General features: G+C 41.2%; 1 protein-coding gene across 2 annotated transcripts in view; it reads right to left on the bottom strand.

Annotated features, from left to right (window-relative positions):
- Nucleotides 1-21,690, bottom strand: part of fbxo41 (F-box protein 41) — a 65,240-nt gene that overhangs the window by 30,065 nt on the left and 13,485 nt on the right. For both annotated transcript variants that reach the window (XM_031752263.2, XM_039613019.1), the window contains exons 2-3: nucleotides 15,491-16,266; nucleotides 13,978-14,207 (exon numbers count right to left, since the gene is read on the bottom strand). In XM_031752263.2, coding sequence (XP_031608123.1) covers nucleotides 13,978-14,207; nucleotides 15,491-16,039 — 779 coding nt within the window. In that variant the 5' untranslated portion in view covers nucleotides 16,040-16,266. The remainder of the gene's footprint in view (nucleotides 1-13,977; nucleotides 14,208-15,490; nucleotides 16,267-21,690) is intronic.

The following is a 21,690-nucleotide window of genomic DNA, read 5'->3' as shown; positions in this document are numbered from 1 at the left end:
ATCATTTAGGACTGACAGAGATTTTGTGTATTATAGTGTGACGTATAGCGTACGTGTGTGCTACACTGTGGTTAGCACTGTTGCCTCACAGCAAGAAGGTCCTGAGTTCAATTCCACCTTCAGGCTGGAGCCTTTCTATGTGGAGTTTGCATGTTTCTCCAGGTACTCCGGCTTTCTCCTAAAGTCCAAAGACATGCAGTTAGTGGGGATAGGTTCATTGGTAACTCTAAATTTCCCATAGGTATGAGTGTGAATGGTTGTCTGTGTCTATGTGTTAGCCCTGCAACAGACTGGCGACCTGTCCAGGGTGTACCCTGCCTCTCGCCAGCGCTCCAGCCCCCCCAGCGACTCTGAAAAATGATAAGCGGAAGAGAATGGATGGATGGTATAGCACACGACTGGTCTTAATTGTCTTTCTGTGTAAAATCCACTTTACAAATAAAATTGCTCTGCCTCAAGGAAAAGAAGGGATAAACAATAACAGAACAACCAATGATAAGAGTAGTTTCCTCTCCTCTTTGTGCAATCTAAGATGAGCTTTCATAGATAACAAGGTTTACACAGAACAGTCTCCAGTCAAATTAACCATTTTTAGTGAATGATTGTAGTCCTTAAGGCTGGTGACTACTGCCCTCTTCAAAAACCATATGGTAAATGATGGATGGAGGAGTCCTAAAGTCATAATAACGTAAATAAGCAAACTGCTTCTGCAGATTATATCATTAAATCATCCTACACTAAACGATGCATCTCATTATGTTTAATGACTTCAAGTACTATTTACTTTGATTTAATAATTAGATCTGTACGTAATGAGATGTCTCATTAGAAAACCTGAAGCTGACGTTTTGTTCTCATTATTCGGTTTAATAAACAGAGGACACAACGACTGAGTATGGCTTTAAGTTCAGCCTCCAGAAAAGTAGCAAATATCCATTTGAGTAAGTCTAGGAATAGACATTGAGCTTAGTATGCACTCAAAATTAGGGCGCATGTGATTCGGGATCTAAATTTTCATGCATCTTTAATTTGTCTTAATTAATTATTCAGCTGTATCAGGAGATGGATACACCAACCCCGTGATGGACGCCACACAGGAACACTTTTCCCTTCCTTTCCCAATGCTGCCTGACAGCCTAACAGACGCTTTGCTCAGTCTTATGCTAACGAAGAAGGAAGGAAATCAGGCGAGAGAACAAAAGAACACGATCGATGGTAAAGGATGGTCAGAAAGGAAGAAAAGGAAAAATAAATATTTCTGTCAGTTTTTTGTAAGATCTAAATTCAATTAAAAAAAAAAAAGGCAGACAAGGAGACGAGAAATAGGGAGCTGAAGCTGAAGAGGAAGGAAGGGCCACAATGACTGTGAGAAAAAAAAAATAACACACTGCAGAAGCTAAAAGAACAGACAGCAAACAGAAAGCTGCAGTCATGTGGAAGAAGAAAGCACAGGAGGTTTAAGGAGAGGAGGGAAATGGGATGTAGCTGCTTCCTGTTGTCAATCCCAATTTTTTTTTTTTTTTTTTTTTTTTTTTTTGTTTTTTACACACACTGACATATTCACAACAGCTCACTCTCACAGTGGCTCTCTCACACCTCCGAAAAAATGCCTCAACGTGATAAACGTGCCCGGGTGTTTACCTGGAAAAGAAGAAATGCCATCTTTTCAGGCTTTTCCAGGTGAACGTTAGCCAATGGTGACATAGAATTTTGTCCTTTCATGCACTTTTCCGAGATCTTCATAGTCAACGACGCAGAATACTTCTTATTTTTATACTTCTATTTTCTATAACTTTGAGCAATAATTGAGACCTTGTAATACAGCTAAAAAAAACAGCTGAGAGTTTACTGAGAAGATGAAAGTTTCTCTGACACTGGTAAGCTGATGGTTAGTTTACTTAACAAAAAGACTGCAAACAGTGGAAAAACAGTTTGCTAAGATTTGTCCAAATGTCACAAATAAAAACAATGTACAACATTCATCCAACTGGTCCTTTTTTTTTAACCTTTTGATGGAAATATTAAAAGAACTGAGCATCCTTTAAATGCCACAGTCTGAGTGTTGTTGCTGACCATGTTCATCCCTTTATGACCACAGTGTACGCATCTACTGATAGCTGCTTCCAGCAGGATAATGCGCCGTGTCACAAACCTCAAATAATCTCAGACTGGTTTCTTAAACATGAGGAGTTCACTGCACTGGACTTAAACGAACTCCACAGTCACCAGCTTTTGATCTAATTTGGTTTGTGGTGGAACAGGCGATTCACATCATCGATGTGCAGAAGACATATCTGCAGCAACTGTGAAATGCTAACATGTTAATATGGAACAAAACCTCAGAGGAATGTTTCCAGCCCCTTGATGAATCTGTGCCACAAAGAATTAAAGCATCTGTGAAGGTAAACAGGCTCTAACCAAGCATTGGTATTATGAAACCAAATGTTATAAGACAAGAATCAGGAATTTTTGTTTTGTTTTGGAGTAACTGGAACACCGCCGCCAATTTTTCCAAGAACTACAGAGCAAGTGGCATCTGAGAAAGGTAGACGTCTCCACAGCCAACATCTCTGAAACTACACGCGAACACCCTCCAGACAAATAACGTATGCATGCGCATTTGATTTTGCACTTAACTGAAAATTTGAGAGCCATCTGGACACTACCTGCTCAGCACCAAACAGCAGACAGCTGGTGACTGTATGAAGCACTAAGAAGCAACGACTCCAAAAACAAATGTAAACACTTCAGCTTAGCAAAGACACGGATAATAAGACATGTTCAGCTGAAGGGTTTTGTCTAAATGTTCATTACAGTGACTGGTCAACCTCCTGTCGCAGCTGTCATCATCTGTGGCCGTTAATTTAAAATTATGCTTTATTAATATTTAAGAGCAGAGATGATTGACTAAAAGGCCTGGATAAAGACGACGAGGCTTTCTCTCCTTTAACAAAGGACAGCTGCTCGCATGTCGTTCTGTTTTGACACCTGGATTTTTTATTCTTGTTTCTGACGGTTTGTTTTCTGGGGGGGTTTTTTGGTTTACATTGTGTTATCATGTCATAGTGTCACACATTTGTATGCATTACACAGAAGCACACAGCGAGGTAGGCAGCATGAAGAGCGTGGCGACATGAGAGGAGATGTGAGACGGACGAGGATGAAAGGCTGTGAGAAAGGGGATGATAAAAGAGTTGCGGGCTAAAATGTGCTGCTTTTTCGCAGAAAACCTGGTTTCCCAAGAAACCGCTAATCCTGGTCTTTGCTGCCTCCGATCAATCGGGAGAAAATAAATATTTTACTGCGGGTGGACCAGCTCTCTCGAAATCTCAATTCCCATTACAAACCCCAGATGGCTGAGTAACCCTGAGATACAAAAGCAAGGTGACGATCTGCAGCATTTCAGATGCATGAAAGAATGAATTCATTACATGGGAAAGGCCGACGAAAATTCAGGTGTCTTTAGAAACAGAACAGATATGTCCTGAAAAGCATGTTCGCAATGATGAGGTTTTGTATCTCTGCATCCAATCTTTCAGAAAGCAGAAGTGCAAGTTAAACAAAAATGTGGGAGAAGATAACTAATCTACAATAATGATGGTATGAATGAATAGTAGATGTCTTCAAAACTGCTTATTTAATCAAATACCCTGCGAACCACAAATATAGCAAGTCTGCTAATTTAATTACGCAGCAGCAGGTTTTCTATTTGGGATTTTAAATGAACAGATTATTAAAATTGGTTCCATGAAGTCATTTTTGATCACTTGCAGATCAAAGAATTAAGAAATCTTTTGCAAGGGAGACAAGCATTTTAACATATACAGTACTGTGTAAAAGTCCAGAGTCGTCCATTTCTTTATTTAGTTAGAAAAAGGGGAAACAGGTGCAACAATTTTTTGAAATGTGCAAACACACATGGAAGTACACTATATAAGGCAAAAACAGAGTTTGTACAATTCTAACAAGCTTGAAATTCAATATCTGGTATGATCACCTTTGTTATGCAACACAGCCTGAACTCTCTTAAGCAGATTTCTTCTAATTTCTTTAAGTAGTCTTCAGGAAAAGTTCTCCAGGCTTCTTGAAGGACATTCAAAGCCTTTTGTTCTGATCTCTGTCAAAATGATCCCACAGTAAAGTTGAGGTCCAGGCTCTGGGGAGGCCAATCCATGTTTTTCTATCCATGTCTTCTTTTACTGTATTGCATAAACACTCATATGTCAAGTTAAATTTGATGCCCATTTAATGAAAACTGTCAAAAACAGTCTAAAGGCATTTTTCAGATCTAAACAGTTCTTCAATAATGAGTCGTACTACAAATGCTGTTTAGCTGTGTGGCACCTTGCATTTATATAACAGACAGAAGGAGGAGGAAATAAAAAACACTTCAAATAAACATGTGTTAAATATGATATGAAAATGCGTTACAACAAAACTGAAAAAAAGTTCCGATGTTATTAAAATATGACAAATTAACACACAAAAAACTGATAAATTTCAACTGAATAATGAAAATTGTTCTACAATTCGTGACAACTATCTCTATAAAGGTTCAAAGCTAAAATGACAACAAAATAATAATCACCCATCGATCCATTTCTTCCGCTGGGTCACACAGACAACAGCCAGCAGACCTCCCTCTCTCCAACCAACTCCTACAGCTCATCAGGGGGAAACACCAAGGCGTTCCCAGGCCAGCCAAGAGATGCAATCTCCCCAGGATGTCCTCAGTCAGAACATCTCACCCAAGAGGCTACCACCTCAGCTGGCTCCTTTCAATATGGAGGAGTAGAGGCTCCACTCATCTACAGGAGGAAGCTAATTTTTGCCGCTCGTATCCAGAATCTCATTCTTTCGCCTTCAAAAATAACTAACAAAAAGAACCACAATACTTGAAAGAATCAGGCTTTTTCTACAGCGATGTCAGGGCTGCTGTTCCCACTGGTGGCAGATGGCTGAATAAAATTTAGGACACAACAATTTTCCAGCACTAGCCATCAATTAAAATGTAAAATAATTATATTAAAGAACTAGTACATCTGGTACTGACAACTGTGTTTTACAGATGGCTGTTTTAAATATGGATTCATCACTCCATAAGACCTGTTGCCACTGATTTTCAGTTCAGATCGTGTTTAATTTGGCATACCTCAGCTTTTTCAGCCCCATCAGAGGCATTTCTGTGATGGGGGGGTTTAGCAGATCATAACTGCAGCTTTTAAAATTACCACATTGTACTGTACAACATAAACTGTGAGAATATGTGACTAAAAGCAACTACAGACATTTAAAGTCATCGTGGTGAACACACGGGGCTGAAGTCATGTGATTGTGTTCATGCATATCCTAAAACTTGGACAATTTGCAAAACCTTTGGAGATTGCATTAAAAAACATTTAAAGAGATGTGTAAATCTAAATGTGATCCACTTTCCTTTCCCGATATCTGAAAAGCAGATGGAAAATCTCACTTTTGTTGCCTCATTTCAAGAAAATCCAGAGTTCAAACCCACCACGTGGGGCCTTTCTGTGTGGCGCTAGAATGCTATGGGTACTCTGGCTTCCTCTAGGACCAAAGACACGAAGTTAGTGGGGTTAGTTTAATGAGTGACTCTAAATTGTCTATGGGTGTGACTGTGTTGTCTGTTTCTGTGTGTAAGCTCTGTGACAGACTGGGAATCTGTCCAGGGTGTACCTCTACGGCAGCAGGGATAAGCTTCATCCCCCCAAAATGAATGAATGAATGGATGAATGGATGGATGGATGGATGGATGGATGGATGGATGGATGGATGGCTGGCTGGCTGGCTGGCTTTGGTTTTTATTTAGAGCCCTAAGTAAACTTCTTCTTGATGTGTTTATGGTCTCAGTCACTTGTTCCAAGCCTTCAAAATTGCAATTCACAAACCAGCGGGTGAAGCCAGAGCAGCTACATCAATGTCTTTCTGACACATTTTGACTTTTTGCTAGGACATCTGTTTTTAGACATAACAACTTGAAAACATCCGAGACAACATTGTCTCAATATAAGGTTTTCTGATGAAAAATAGCCCCCAACACACACTGACAAATATCTACCCTTGATGGATTCTTCAAGTACCTTACACTTGACCACACCATCCATCTTATTGCACAAGAACATCCAATTGTTAGTCCAACCTTTCGTGTCAGTCTCAACATAATGAGAGGAGAGATGTGTCTACTGAAAGACCGGTTGCATCATCCTTCCTGATTCCCTTCTCCTGCCCTCGTGAAATAATTTCACCCAAACTCAAGGACACTCATGTCAGTCTCCTACATCTAATGACAGACATGAAAAGCCCTCTGCCCATAAATCCTGCCCTAACTGAAATCGAATGCACTAGTCTTGATTATTTATCATGCGGAACGATTTCTTGTTAGAAGCCACTTCATCTTCATCTCACTGCAGGAAACCTGAAGCAGTGTCTACATACACATGCACTGATTTGTTCTAAGGTTGGATTACCACCACTCTTTTGTGCATTACAGCCCTGATAAATCCAACTGCAGACATTCAGTCCAATTAGATGGGCTTTGTAAGTACGTACCAGTGCAGAACTTCATGTTATTGTTCTTCTTAATGAACAAATTCCCTGAAATTAAAAAAAGAAAAGATCTCTACAGCACAGTATGTGCATGCATTTTTCATAACATAAAAGTGCTTGGAAACAGCACCAGCGTGTTTTCTGTCATTCAAACAATTTGCCTGTTTAAATGACATCCATTCCTCCAGAGTTTGATCAAATATTTCTCGACTGTCTTCAGACACACGTCGCACCGATACTTCAACAATTCAAAAATGTGTTTGTTTATAAAAATCAAAACTACCTTTGACTTTGTTTTTTCATCTTCACAGCAGATGCCCAACTTCTTTATTATTATTCAAATATTCCATCCTCCTAGATATTGTGCGTGTCGTGTTCCCTTTCTGATTCTTTGTCATTAGGGAGCCTTTGGAAGTCTCGCCATGTTTCTTTCTCCGAGACACTGCTGCTAATGAGATGAGTTCTCTTTCTGCCCCGACAGCTTCACTTTGCAGTCGAGATTTCCTGCTCAGTGAAATAGGCTTGTTTTCTGAAGGAGACATGGTGACAGCACATAGCAGGACTCTTCTGTATTTTGTGCTTCCTTCAGAGCCTCTGGGTTTTGAATTCTGCACAGACCAATGTTACTTTATCAAAGCTGGTTGTAGGAATAAATCAAGCCTGCAGGGTTAAGGCCTACTGCAGCAGGCGCGCGTGTGTGTGTGCTGAATGTGATATGAAAACCTGGCAGCTCTCAGAGCTCTCTTTTGCTTTTCTATGCAGAGGGTGGACAGAATATTTTGAACACCTACACAGACATTAAAAATGCATCACTGCCTCCCCCCGCTGTTTGTACAGTATGTAAGATGAGTATGATTATGGATGAATGATACATTGGGTCGGTACAAACCAGTTAAGAAGTGACAAAACACAGATAATCTATCTACAACACAGCCTAATAACATAAACAGTACTGTCCAGGCACAAAATTACCATAATAGTAGCACTTTTCTGACAGTCTCAACACTATAGTGTTTCAGATTAATGGATGAATGGTCTATCCTACATGGGATTATATGAGGTCAGGAGAAGATTTACTTCTGCCTTAACTACGACTTAAAATGCAAAAACAAAACGCACTTTACTTCTTGCTCTGCGTCATTCACATAACACGACAAAGTCAGTCCTCTTCTTCCAACATCTACAATGTCCTGTTTCCTTCTTCTTCTCTAAATCTTCAAAATCCTTAGTCCAGTATATCCACTATCTCTCATCTGAAAATGTCCAAACCATCTCAGCTTTCTTTAACTTTGTCTCCAAACAGTTTAACCTGAGCTGTTCCTTTGTTAAAGTCATTACTTGTCTTGTCCATTTGTGGTCACTCCCAGTGAAAACCTCAGGACGTTCAGGTCAACCTCCTCTCAACTTCTTTGTCAGTGCCACCATCTCCAAACCATACATACATAGAAATATACATACCAGGTCTCACTACCATCTTGTAAACCTTCCTTTTCATTCCTGCTGCCATCCTTCTGTCACAATCACCCCTGACATTTGTCTCCAACCGCTCCACCCTGCCTGCACACTCTTCTTCTTCATCTGTTGCTTTGGATGGCTAAACTCAGATATTTAATCTCATCCCGCTTCAATATATCTACTCCTTGCATCTTAACTATTACACCTGTTTCCCTCTCATTGACACACGTATTATTTTTGCTTTTACCAACTTTCATTTGTCTCTCCAGTGCACACCTCTACCTCTCCAGGCTCTCTTCCACCTGATCACTAATCTCACCATAGAAAGAAACGTCATCTGCAAACATCAAAGTCCACGCAAAACAGTTGACTCTGTTCATCTGGATGTAGCGTTTCCATTGGGAGAAACATATCGCCACTCATCCAAGTGACTTCGGTCAGTAAGAATTTGGGCAATAATACAGTTTTTTGTAATTCTGCTGCTGTAAAATCCCCACAGTGGATTTTAAATCAATCAAGAACAGACTTTTAGACTGATTGCCCAATTACATTTGAGCCTCAAACTAACATTTCTGGACAGTTTTTAACAAATCTGGATACAAATCTGTGCAGTCTATGGCAGCTTCCAGTCTAGGACCCGTGGACATCAGCAAATCAAGCTTAAAGATGAAGTTCAATAAGTAAGATCTGGATTCACTCGTCTGTCTGCATTCTTGGGTGTTTCAGCTGTTAGTCTGTTCTTTACATCACTTCTATTTTCCCACGCTGTCAAATTCAATTCAGTCATCATCACTCTGGTCCAGTCTTTTTGTTGACTGCTTTCTGCGAAGCAATGACGCAAAAAGTGTCTAGACACTGGGGTGGGGGGTATTATTTACCACAGGACATTGCTGAGGTCCTGTCCTACTTCCTATCTTCATTGGAGTCCACTCTGCTACATAACCCTGCTATGTTTATTAGTCAAACTCTGCATTTCAATAAATCATGTTTACTTCCTCCAAATGATCTCTCCTCATTGTAATGCTGCTTTTTCTCCTTTGAGATGCTCTGCCAGGCTTTTACTGCAGCTGCCTACAGCTACTGTTTGTGTGATCCACTGTGGAGGTGTACAGATGCATAATTACAAAACCTGTGGCACTGTCCAAGCACTTACGGACTTACCTGGATATATGAGAGAAAACAAGGAAAAGCACAACAGGTCCACTTTTAACCTAAGTTGAGCACTGGACTGTAATATTGCACAGGTCTCATTAATACCGCATTCAGCCCCTTAAGCTCTCGGCAAAACGCTGCGACTGAAGCGTACAGTGTTCGAGAGGCCAGCCATCACATCCTTGGCTGTGCATGATCACCATGTATTACAGTCCATTATTAAATATTACAGAAACGTTTGCTCCAAATACCTCTTTAAAACCATCTACTGTAATCATAACAAGATCATTATCATAGCAATGAAATAAACCCACATCATTAAGCAATCATAGATAGTTGGAAATACTCCAATGATATTTCTGAGACAGACACAAAATGGAGCAGTTTTCTCATTTGAGTGATTCTGTAACAGCTGAAATGATGGAGATAACCGTCCCATCATTTTTCATTTCTCCTCGGGCTCCAGTTTCTGCTGATTACAGCTGCTCTCGTTTATTCCAGCTGCTATTAAACCATTTAACAGGCACACTTCATTCAGCTCTGACCGCTACAGGCTAGCATGCGGCGGGGGTTTTTCGCTCGTATTGTTTGTGAATGAATTATTCCGCATGCTGAGTAACAAAGTCTAAGCTGAAAGGAACAACTGCACCTGAGGCGTTCTGCGCACTTTTTTTCTAATTACAGGGATATTAAGTGCAGGAGGAATTATCAAGGTCACTGTCATATTTTTATGCACGGCACTGCTAGAAGCAAAAGAAGGCTCGTAGGAGTTTCTTCTGGTCGCTTAGCAACCTTCGGTTAGGTGACTCGCATTTTTCAGCATTTGACACAGCTGATGTAAAAGCACGATCTCACACATCTCCTTAAAGGGCTTTCACAGAGCCTTTAAAGTCGCTGGATTCTTTTAGAATTAAACTAAAAATCATCTAATAGGCTGTTAGGGAGACGTACGTGAGCCAATAAGTCGCTTTGTATCTGTTGACTACGGCTTTCACATCCACCCTGCTGAACATTCACAGACTGTGATGCTCTTTTTCCACCTCAGACCTGCTCTGTATTTTAGACTCTGAATGAGCTTACTGTTTCGCTGCCAGCTTCTCCTCTGAGAGGCAGAAAGGCACAAGAATTGTGTGTGAGTGTGAGAAAGAGGGAGAGGCTAAGCTGCTGACATAAGTAGGAGGTATTCACACAGCCCAGGCAAGGATTTTAAGCCCACAGCATGACCTTCCCTGTCTGATGCTGCCAGGTTTGAGATACGTGACCACAGCTACTGTAACCTTTACAATAGACGAGCAGAAGTGAGTAAAAGAACAGGACATCTTGTGTGGGGGGTTTTTTGTACATTAAACCAGATGAAACACTCAAGATCAGCCACATCTGAAAATAAAGCCGTTTGGGTAATAAGACTAACAAAAAGTATAAACAGCTTTTCTTTTTTCAAGCTGAGTGAGAATGAAAACACTTCTGCGAGTCAAAAACCTACGATGTTTGCATTTACCACTAGAGCGCTGCAAAATGAAAGCCAAACAAGACGATTTTAACAGGTGTGAGGTTTCTGTGTGCTCTTCAGCGGACAAATTAAGTATGCTGAAGGCATTATCTTGGACACAGGGAAGCTGTCAGTACTGACATTTTAAAGATCAAAGATTTCTTTGAAATTATTTTAAAAAGAATTCAACAGATTAATGAATAATGAGTAGTCGAAGTGAATAAATGTAGCTGAAAGCAGCAACGAGGGAGGGCAAGCAGTTCATCAGGTGGACAGGTTTGAAAATCTGAGATCTATCCGGCGACTTTTGTTAAGGTTGAATTTTAGTGACCACTGAAAAAAATGTTCTGCCTGTATTTAAAAAAGAAAACTATTTCATTAAAGCCAACATTTTTTTTTTTCCAATAGACCTTATGGTTCTGCTTTAGTTCCATTAGTGGTACTTCAGTGTTGAAAGTAAAGCAGTCAGTAAAATTACATTTTTATTTTCACTGCTTAAAGTGAAGAGGTTGTTTTTGTAGTTGCTATGAAAGTGCCACAAACTGATCTAAATCAAGTGGACAGAAACTACAGTTTTTAAAAAACACTGAAGATCAAAGAATCCAAGCAATATTTCAATTACATGTTCTTATGTACTTATTCTGTTTGCAGAGCCTTTTTTCCCTTTCTAATGCTATAATGCATCCAATCGTCCTTTGTTAACATTTGCCAATATTAAAAAGGAAACTAGATGGCATGCATCCTTTAAAAGATTTTCAGCTTCTAGTGTGTCAAACTAAAAACAGCACAAACGTTTGGAGCGCACAACAATTCATCCTGGGACTCATTTCAATAAAAGCTCTAAAAATCTGAAAATTAAAGCCTGGTCTTACTCGCGCTTTGAGCCATGCTGCGGAAGAGCTCCAAATCATCCTCATCTATCTTCATAAAGCTGTGATTGGCATCCAAGAACGTAGTCTATTTACATCAGCCGTACTTTAACTAGTTCAAGAAACAGCATGGCAGCTTTATTGAGGGACTGGCAGGATGCTGTGATCTCTACTGCCAATCCAGCTGCTCCCATCCAGCCCTCCATTCAACATGAGCAGCTGACCAGCCCTGGAGGACACTGGTAAATCGCGACGACAGTGAGACAGATGCAGAACACATCTGGTGGGGGGGTATGATGGCAAATTACACTATCAACAGAGAAGGAGAGGTGAAGGAGATGAGGGAAGAGAGTGATAATGTGCTGCCGTGTGCAGTCCAATGACACTTTCCAATTCAGCATGAACTAATCAGAGTGCCTCAGACCATTTCAGAAATTAAACCAATACTCTGACACTGATGAGGGGTTAAACTAAACACCAGATCTTCATCCAAAATGCACAACACAAACAAGGAGACTTCGTATTAAAGTGACCTTTCCTTATGTGTTTAGCTGGAGGGAAGACAGCTGCAGAAATTGCTGACAGGTAGTAAAATGCAATCGTGGAATCACGGGAAAATGTTTTTCCAAGGACTCCTGCAGGTACTTCAACACCCACTGTTTTTGTTCCTCATGCAGAGCTTCAAGGAACAGATGAGGCACGTGCCCACATAGACCCCAGGTGGTGCTCAGGCACCTGTCCTTTTAACTTCTTACTTGATAAATTCCCTTTTTGCAGGTTACTTTTTCTATCATCTATTTCACAATTTCATATGACATTAATTTCAAATTAGAAGAACATAAAGGCCAACAATTATATTTTTATAATTCTGCTACATCACACAAGCCACATATCCTCTTTTGATTTTTGTTGTCAGCCATATGCCTGCATGCCATCAGAGCGCCCTGAGGAACAGCATGATGTCTCTGACCTGCCATTATCCTGCGAAAGAAAGGTTATGATAGTGTTTGGCCAGCAAATATTCAGATGTCAGAAACACCTCCTCGGCATATTCGTCTGGAGTCATGGAAGTGACGTGAATCTTACAGATTTTTCATCGTATTTATTGCTTATAGGTGCAGTCAAAAAATTATGAATTCGGTGTTGGATAAAAACAAAGTACAGTAGCAGTGTGTGTGCAAGTCTGGAGCTGTGGGAGCTCCACGAAGAAGAACTTACTGCTTGAGTGGAGGTCAAAGTTTGTGTGCGAGTCCGTGGGACATGAGTACCAGCATGTTGTGTGTGTGTGTGTGTGTGTGTGTGTGTGTGTGTGTGTGTGTGTGTGTGTGTGTGTGTGTGTGTTTGTGACCTGCTACAGAGGGAAAAAGTAGCTTGCTAAAGTAGCTAATTTGTGCACCACCCGACTGACATAATACCAGCATTCTTAGAAATGATCCATGAATTCCAAAACCCCCGGTGCACACTTAGGCTGCGTTCACACTGCAGGTCTTAATGCTCAATTCCGATTTTTTGATCAAATCCAATTTTTTTTGTCTGCTTGTTCACACTACACATAAAATGCGACATCAAACGCTCTCCAGTGTGAACGCTCAAAGCGGCCCGCATGCGCAAAAGAAGATGTCACACACAACTCGCTCTGTTTAGACCCAGAGCAAACAATATTGTTTGACTGATTGCCCTTAATATAAAGACTTCGGACTTTATGTTTCCAGATTTTTGCTTTAAGTTATTTTGTTATTTACATAATAATGCAGATGACCTAATAATGATCCTTTTTGCTGTTTTAGAGGAGCGGTGCTTCAAAGGATAGTTGCAGATTTCTGTCAGAATCTGCAGAAAATACAGTAAAAATAAAATGTTCACATTTCTCCAACGTTGTCTTCCCAACAGTTTCACCGGATGGTAGGAAATCGTTCGCGATGTCCTATCGGGCGCTTCTCCGGCGCTGATAATTGGCGTCTGTCCTGCGTCAGTGACGTAAAAGACGGATTTAATGCGACTTGACCATTCACACAGCAGTCGCTTTCTAAAACATCGGATACGTATCGGATTCAGTACCACATACGAAAGTGACCCAGATCGGATTTGAAAATATCGGATTTGTGCCGTTCACACTGTCATACCATGATCGGATACGGGTCGCATAGGGGCGAAAAAATCGGATTTGATGCGCTTTCGCCTGCAGTGTGAACGTAGCCTTAGGCTACGTTCACACTGCAAATCAAATCAAATCCAAGTCAGCTCCAAGTGTCTTTGCCTTAAATATTATCTTAATAAATATCTAATCCTTAATTATGATGTGTAATATTTATTTAATATTTAATATATTGGATGGGCTGCTGTTTTTATTTAGCAGGATGTTTATGCACTTAATTACACTTTTGTATACACCAAATCCATTCAGATGTGTTATAAAACAGCAGAGAACCAGTATATTTCACTTACTGCTGTTTGTGGTTCAGCTCTGCCTCCTTGTTCACCAGGTCCTGCTTGAGATTGGCTAGCATCTCCACAGAGACGTCCACCTGCCGAGAAAGCTCCGAGGCCTTGTCCTCCAGGTCTTGTTTCTCGTGGCTCAGCCGTTCGCTCTCCTGCTTGGCCCGCTCCAACTCTGAGCTCTTCCTCTCCAGCTCCGCCTGAAGACGGCCTACACGGGCCGCTATTTTCTGCTCCACCTACAGTTGAGGAGAAATTAAATTTTACACAGGGGGGTAAAAACAAAGTGTTTTTTTTTAACAGAGAATTTCTAAGCATACTAGTTTTCTTTAGAAAATCAGATCAGAGAACGAAATCATGAAAAAGCATGCCAAAAACAAAAGAAGTCAGTTTAGACTGGAGAAAAAGACTTGTTGATTCTCACAAAGCAAGAGATGGAAATACAAAGTTATCACAGTGTATCAAAATGTCAATAACTGGAGTGAGAATTATCATCAGGAGTTACACAGTACAGAACAAGCATTGCAGAGGTAGAAAGTGAAAGATTTTGAAGAGTGGTAAAAAAAAAAAAAAAAAAAAAAATACAGTGTCTAAAGACTAGGGATGGGTACCGGTATCCGGTGCCATTATGGCATTGGTTCTGACATAAACGGTAGTAACCAGACCGAAAAGCAGCGCACATTTCGGTGCTTTATTTTTCCTGAGATGTCATACACTTTGGATTCTAGCCAATCATTTTACCTTTCCAAGGATAGTAGGCGGGCCCAGGTACGTACGTTCTTTTAGAGCAGAGCTACAGATTAAAAATGCCCAAGGCGAAGCGGTCAAAAGTCTTGCTGTACTTCACAGCAAAAGATGCAAACACCGTTTAAGCACCGGCACCGTTTCAAAAGTACCGGTTTGGCACCGGTATCGGATAAAACCGAAATGATACCCATCCCTACTAAAGACCCCAGATCAACTTCCATGACACTAGTGAATGACTTAGCTAAGTCAGGAATTATAGTCTCAAAGAAGGCAATCACTAGAACCCTGCACAGGAATGGACTGTGAGGTTGCAGACCAAGAAAAACTTCACTTCTGCAGAAGAGACACTTTCAAGCCAGACAGAAATATACTAATTGCATGCTACTTATGCATATTGGAAGTGCATCCTCTGGTCAGAAGAAAAGAAGCTAGAGCTCTTTGGCCGGGGAGATGTTTGGAGAAAGAAGGGAGAGGCGTGCAACCCGAAGAACACTGTCCCCTCAGCGAAGCACGGTGGTGGGAGTATAATGCTGTGGGGATGCTCAATCTCATCGAGGTAAGAGGAATCATGAAGAAAGAAGGAAATGTGAAGAAGTGGACTAAAAATTAGTGAAAAAGCAGCCAATGTCCAAGGACCACTTAAAAAATTCCAAGAAAGTCTGGCTCCTTGGAAGCAAAATATAGAGAAATGAGAGGTGAGTTGTTGCACAGAACTGTTTATGGACACAATTTCCTGATAAAGTTTATTCTGATTCTGTTAGCTTAGTGTATTTACCTCTTCAGACAGCTTCTCCAGCCTCTCATCCAGCTCCAGCCGTTCAAACGCCCGCGCCTTCAGCCTGGCCAGGCCTTCCTCATACGCTGCTTCGACTGCACTGGCTGCTACATTAGCTGCCACCGCTACAGCTGTGCTGGGGTTTCCATGGGGACCTGGATCTGTGGATGTCATGGCTTTTTTCATAAAAATCTCCCCCAGGGGAAACTCCACATTAGGAATATACCGGGCTGCAGTGTTGGAGTTAGCTGGGGTCAAACTCAGGTCGTCTGCACAAGGAAGCTCACGGCAAGGAAAGCGCCGCTCCTTTAAAGCTGAAGGCCGAAGTGGCTCAAAAGGGTCGTTGTTATTGGCGGGTGCGAGCAGAGCTCCCTCAGCCACTAGGGGCAGCAGAGCAGCAGCGTCACATACACTGTTGGATTTGGAGAGGACGTAAAGGGTCTCGTACGTGTGGTTGTACTCCAGGTGGGCACGCAACGACGACAGGCTTCGGAAGCGCTTGTGCTCCCCGCAGCGAGGACAGCGGTATGGCAGGTCCAAAGATGCCATTCCGTGCAGTAACTGCCGGAGGAGGGGGGGGCGCTCACGCAGCACAACGGTAGCGCCAGTCTGAGGGCACTGAGCTCGAGCACCTGACAGATCCTCTCATGGTGAGAACAGGGCAACTAGCGGACATCAGCAGGAGAGAAGAGCCAGGTCAGTCACATGACCGCACTGGGTGGAAACATTCAGCTGGTCGTCTCACTTCATCTGCCATGGTTGCCTTTCCTATGGTCCTAAAGAGAGGGCAAAAATACAAGTTAAAGTTTGTTGGTTTCATACAAGTATAATTCTAACATATACTGAGATAAAGTCACTCAAAGGCAAAAATCCAGTCAACTAAATAGGTGCCAAGAAGCAGAGGACAAAGCTAAAACTAAACCACCTGCCAAAATACACAAGGGAAAAACCAACGTGCCTTTTCCAGCAACACTACACAGCTTTTCCCTGCAACATGGCCCCATACAACTCCCATTTGAAAAAAAAATATTTTATTTACAATAGAGAAATTAATACAAATCAGTTGTCTAAACTGAGACATTTTACTGAGACATGAAAAATACTGGCTCATTTTGAATTTGATGATAGCAACGCATCTCTAGGAAGACGAGGATGGGGCAACAAAAGTAGGTGATGCTAAAAAGAAACAGCTGGAGGAACATTTTGCAAGTAATTAGGTTAACTGGCAACAGGTCAGTAACATGACAGAGCATCTTTTCTCAGCAGCAGAGGTGGGCCGAGATGTAAAATACTATGTCTACAAGAAGAAGAAGAAGAATTTTAATATCTCATCATCTACAGTACATAATAAGAAAAAACAGACTCAACGAATCTGGAGAAATCTCTGTGTGCAAAGCAGGCTTGAAAATCAAATATTGGATGTCTGTGATCTTTGGGCCCTCAAGTGGCACTGCATTAACAATATGCATGATTCTGTCATAGAAATCACTGCACGGGATCAGCAAGACTTCCAGAAACCACCGTCTGTGAACACAGTTCACTGTGCCACTTATAAATGCAGGCAAAAGCAAAGAAGGAGCTATGTGTGAACATGATTTATCTTCTGCGGACCAAAGCTAGCAGACTGAGGCAAAGTGGAAATGTTTTCTGTGGTCAGACGAATCAAAATTTCAAATTCTTTTTTGGAAAACATGGACGCTGTGTCCTCCAGACCAAAGTAGACAGAGATCATCCTGCTAGTTAACAGTGCTCAGTTCAAAAGCATCTCTGGAGGTATGGGGAGCATCGGTGTTTATGAAATTGGCAGCCTAAACATCTGGAAAGGTGCCATCAGTGCTTTAAGGTATATACAGGTTTTACAGCAACATCCTCCCATCCAGACAACATCACTTTCAGGGAAGGCCTTGTATATTTTAGAGAGATGATGTTAAACTAAATACTGCATCTATGACAACAGCATGACTTTGTAATAGAAGAGCCCGGGTGCTGAACTGGCCTGCCTGCAGTCCAGACCTTTCACTGAAAGCAGAAAACATTTGGAGAATCTTAAAATTTAAAGAAAATTCCACAAAGTAGACCCAGGACTGTTGAGCAGCTAGATTCCTCTATCAGACAAGCGCAGGACAATATTCCTCTCCCAGAAGCCCCGAAACTGACTTTCTTCAGCTCCAAGATGTTTACAGACAGATGTCACACAGTGGTAAATATGGCCGTTTCTCTTCATTTTTTTAATGTCCTAATGTGAATAAAATATGGAGTTATGAGATCTGCAAAACATCACATTCTGTTTTTATTTATATTTTACCCAACTTCTGTGGAATTGGAGTTGTAAATCCTGGTTATTGTTACATTTAGCTCATCTTGATTACAATATTAGAGAAGAGTTTTCCTAATGTCCTCACCGCAGGCCTCTCAATATTTACTACTCCAGCTGTCTGAACACTGAAGAAATCAAAGCCTGTCTCTCTCAGCTGGAATCATAATCCATGAGTTTAGCGGTCAAGAAACATGAAACCTTTACTTCACCAAGGATTAAAAAGCAAGCTCTTGCACTTGTACTCGCGGAATGGTGGGGAAATGGAAGTGGATCCATTAGTGAGAGTGCTTATTAGTGCCAAGGTCATTTTCCAGTCTTAGTCTAAGAGGTCAGACTGGATAAGGCTAAATCCTTTACAAAGGGATCTGGTAACTCACAGTAGTAAAGAAAAAAAACCCTGATATCTGTTATCAGAGTAACAGCCCTCTAACACAGCCCTCATAGATAATGAAGACAAGACTAGAACATGTAAATGCATAGCAAAACTTTTCCTTGGATGCATTTCTGGGTAAAAAAAACAAAAACAAAACAAACACAGCATTCAGAAACTGAAGTTAACTTAAAATATTCAAAATTATTTTTTGATTACTTTTTTACATTTGCTATTTAGATGCAGAGCTGTGTGGGTCACTGCAAGAACACTCAATTAGTTTTTTTATCCAATTACCCAGAACTTGAAGCCCCTGATGAAATAAAAATTCAGCACACCATCCTTTCCTGGTTTCCCTGAATCAGCTTCTCTAATTACTGTAAAGCTCTGTAAAGCTTTCTGCTCAAGTCTTAGACACCAGTGCACTGACAGAAATACTGAGCTCTTCACTCTGAGCCTACACAGCTACTAAATAATATCTGTAGCAAGGTCTCATTTAGAGTCAAGTCCTGCTGTGATTCATTGTCTTAATAAGAACTACTTATTCAGTAAATTTATGTTCTTGGATGTCTTTGTTTGCTACATTTTATTTTAGAAAACTTGTTTTTAAAAACAGTCTTTAATACTTCAGTCACATAGAGCCTGGCAACCACCAGTTGCTAGGAAAAAATTAATATTCCCTGAGCAGTTGGTGAATAGTTGCTGAAGGTTGCCAACAGTCACTGTGGCTGCTAAAGTCAGGCCAGGGATCCCCTGGTAACAACTGGTTAACTTCCACTATTTGATTTGCTGCTTTCTGTTGCTAGGTGAAACTCCTCACAAAGAGGTATGCAGTGTTGTACTAAAAACCTCCTCTGCCACAATCACCCACAAATTTGCATGGAACACAGCAACTTGAAAAAGTGCGACAGAAAACCAGAAACAGAAACCGTTTGCAATCAAAGTCAGAGGTGGTAAACTCCAGGCCTCGAGGGCCGGTGTCCTGCAGGTTTTAGATCTCACCCTGGGTCAACACACCTGAATCACATGATTAGTTCATTACCAGGCCTCTGGAGAACTTCAAGACATGTTGAGGAGGTAATTTAACAATTTGAATCAGCTGTGTTGGATCAAGGATCCATCTAAAACCTGCAGGACACCGGCTCTCGAGGCCTGGAGTTCCCTCGCCCCTGTTTTAAAACATGTCAGTTTCACAGTTACGGCACAACCTTTACTTTGACAGCAATCACTCCTTTTTTCACTAAATTTTCCTATCGCGATGTGGTTAGTCAGTGAGTATTTGCAGTCAAGTTGATGTCTTCCATGCAAACCACAGGCAAACACAACAACCTACAAGCAAGCAAAGCAATCGAAAGTTGTTTTTGTTTTTTGATCCCTCTCTGTGATCGATTTACAACTGCCAGCAACTTCCAGCAGGCACTCGCCAACCAGTCAGGGTGGAAATACATTTTTCACTAGCAACCAGAGGTAACCAGAGAGTCACAGACGGGTCTCTAGACCCCTGTGACTGAGGCCTAAGCCTGATGTTTCCTTACATATAAAAGAATTATTTCCAGCTTTTCAGTTTAAGACTGTTTAAATGGATCTGTATCAGACTGCTGCATGGCCTACGGCGGTAGGCGGTGGTAGACCAATCTGTAAATTTACAGTCTAGAAGTAAAGCAGTGATAGCTCAAATCCCAATCATTACAGAGCATATCTTCATTAGGAGTTGTGCTCATCCAAAGGTGAATATTTCCAGGTAGACTGTGATTCATAAATATTATATTGTATTTTGTGTGTTGGTGTTTTTGGCTTTAGCATCACGTGTACTTTTAGTAACAATCCTGAGCACTCTCCAGAAATCACACCCCAGGGTATTTTTTAGAAAATGTTTCACCACTGACAGGAAAATCAAACTAGTATCATTACATATGGACTTTATTTATGGTATCAGCTTAAATACTGGGTAGTGTATTATCTGCATTCTCAACATAGCACAAGGTGCTTTCTGCTGTAAGGTAAGAACCATTTTATAATGACTGTAGGGTGGGGGTTCAAAGCCTTAGAAAACTCATGCTTGAAGCAGGGATTGTTTTAACAGGTAGTTCCCACCAAACCAGCCTGTTCTCATTCCCAGGAGTCACGTACTTCCAGTCTGTCAAAGGCAGTGGGGTCTCACAGATTTGACAATGTGTCCTCCGGGACTGGTGCCATAACACAGTCGGTTATCCATCGTCACACACCGATGGTTGTAAAGGAGTCATATTTAAACACTTGCCAGCAACACGAAGGGTTAATGTTGTGAAGAGGCACATTTGAACCCAAACCACAATCTTTTCCTAAACCTCGCCAAGTAGTTTTTAGCTCCTAAATCTAACTAACAAGTGAGAGTAAAAACCAACACTGGCGCTTGAACCGGAACTCTCAGAGATCTCCCATCTCTCAGAAACTTCTACAACAGCTATTAATGAGTGAAGCAGCAGGCACTGGAAGCACAATCACAAATCCCAGATGCAGACCATTCTTCACAGTGGGCTCATGCACTGGAAATCCCCAGAAGTCGCACAGACTGTTATTAGACGTCTGGTAAGGCTGGATCAGGGAGTGTACTGGCAAGGCGTCCCCATTTATTAAAGGAGGAGGATTTCACAGACACAGTCACTGCACTGCAGTGAGCAGGCATTCCCATCTGCTTAAAATTACTCAGTGAGGTATTTAAGCAGGCAGGAAAAGGAAGGAAGCGAAGCTGCTTTTAGCCACATGTCACATCCTGTCAGTGGAGCTCAGCTGAAACATTGAAAAGAAATGCATTTAATTTTCTTTATTGTGGACTACTGAACAGCAGACATTAGAAATACAAAACTATTGGGAAGATGATGTATGATTTACTTTACTTCCTTTGCACAGAAAGCATATTCAGGCCTCAATAAAAGGACATCAGTGAAGAAACACAGTCGCTATATGACATCAAACAGAGTAAAGATATAAAAATGCATTTGTTTGCTTTAAAGTAGGTGGTAGCCGTTCAGATGATAAAAAATTTCACCATCTCGTCTCAATCACTTTTATGCTATGCTCTTTTTTTTCTTAAATCATCAACTCCACTTCAGTGACCGTCAGTAACAACAAAAAGCCATCGGTCCCATCAGATCAGCTATCCCATCTGCCTCAAACATTTTGCAACCTTTAACTGCCAACTGAAAGGCTCTGTGGCCAAACACAGATCAGCTTTACAAGCTGTCCTTTAAAACTGAGTAGAAGCACTAGAAATGTGAGGGAACGCTTTATGATAGCTTACGTTCTCGTAACTGCACTGATCACATCTGCAAAAACCTCAAAGCTACAATTGTATTTCAGTACTATTTTGGGATTCGAGCATATTCAGAATGGCTCCATAATAATGATCCCACAGAGCAGCCACGCAGCGCAGTGGCAAAATATCACTGAGAGAGTGCACTACTCAGCATCAAGCAGCACAGTAAGCTTGTATACGGTATTTACAATACAATATCATATTTACAGTCATACTTT

This window comes from Oreochromis aureus, linkage group 6, assembly GCF_013358895.1.
Source record: "Oreochromis aureus strain Israel breed Guangdong linkage group 6, ZZ_aureus, whole genome shotgun sequence".
Lineage (NCBI taxonomy): Eukaryota > Metazoa > Chordata > Actinopteri > Cichliformes > Cichlidae > Oreochromis > Oreochromis aureus.
This window is presented reverse-complemented; position numbering and strand designations above follow the sequence as displayed.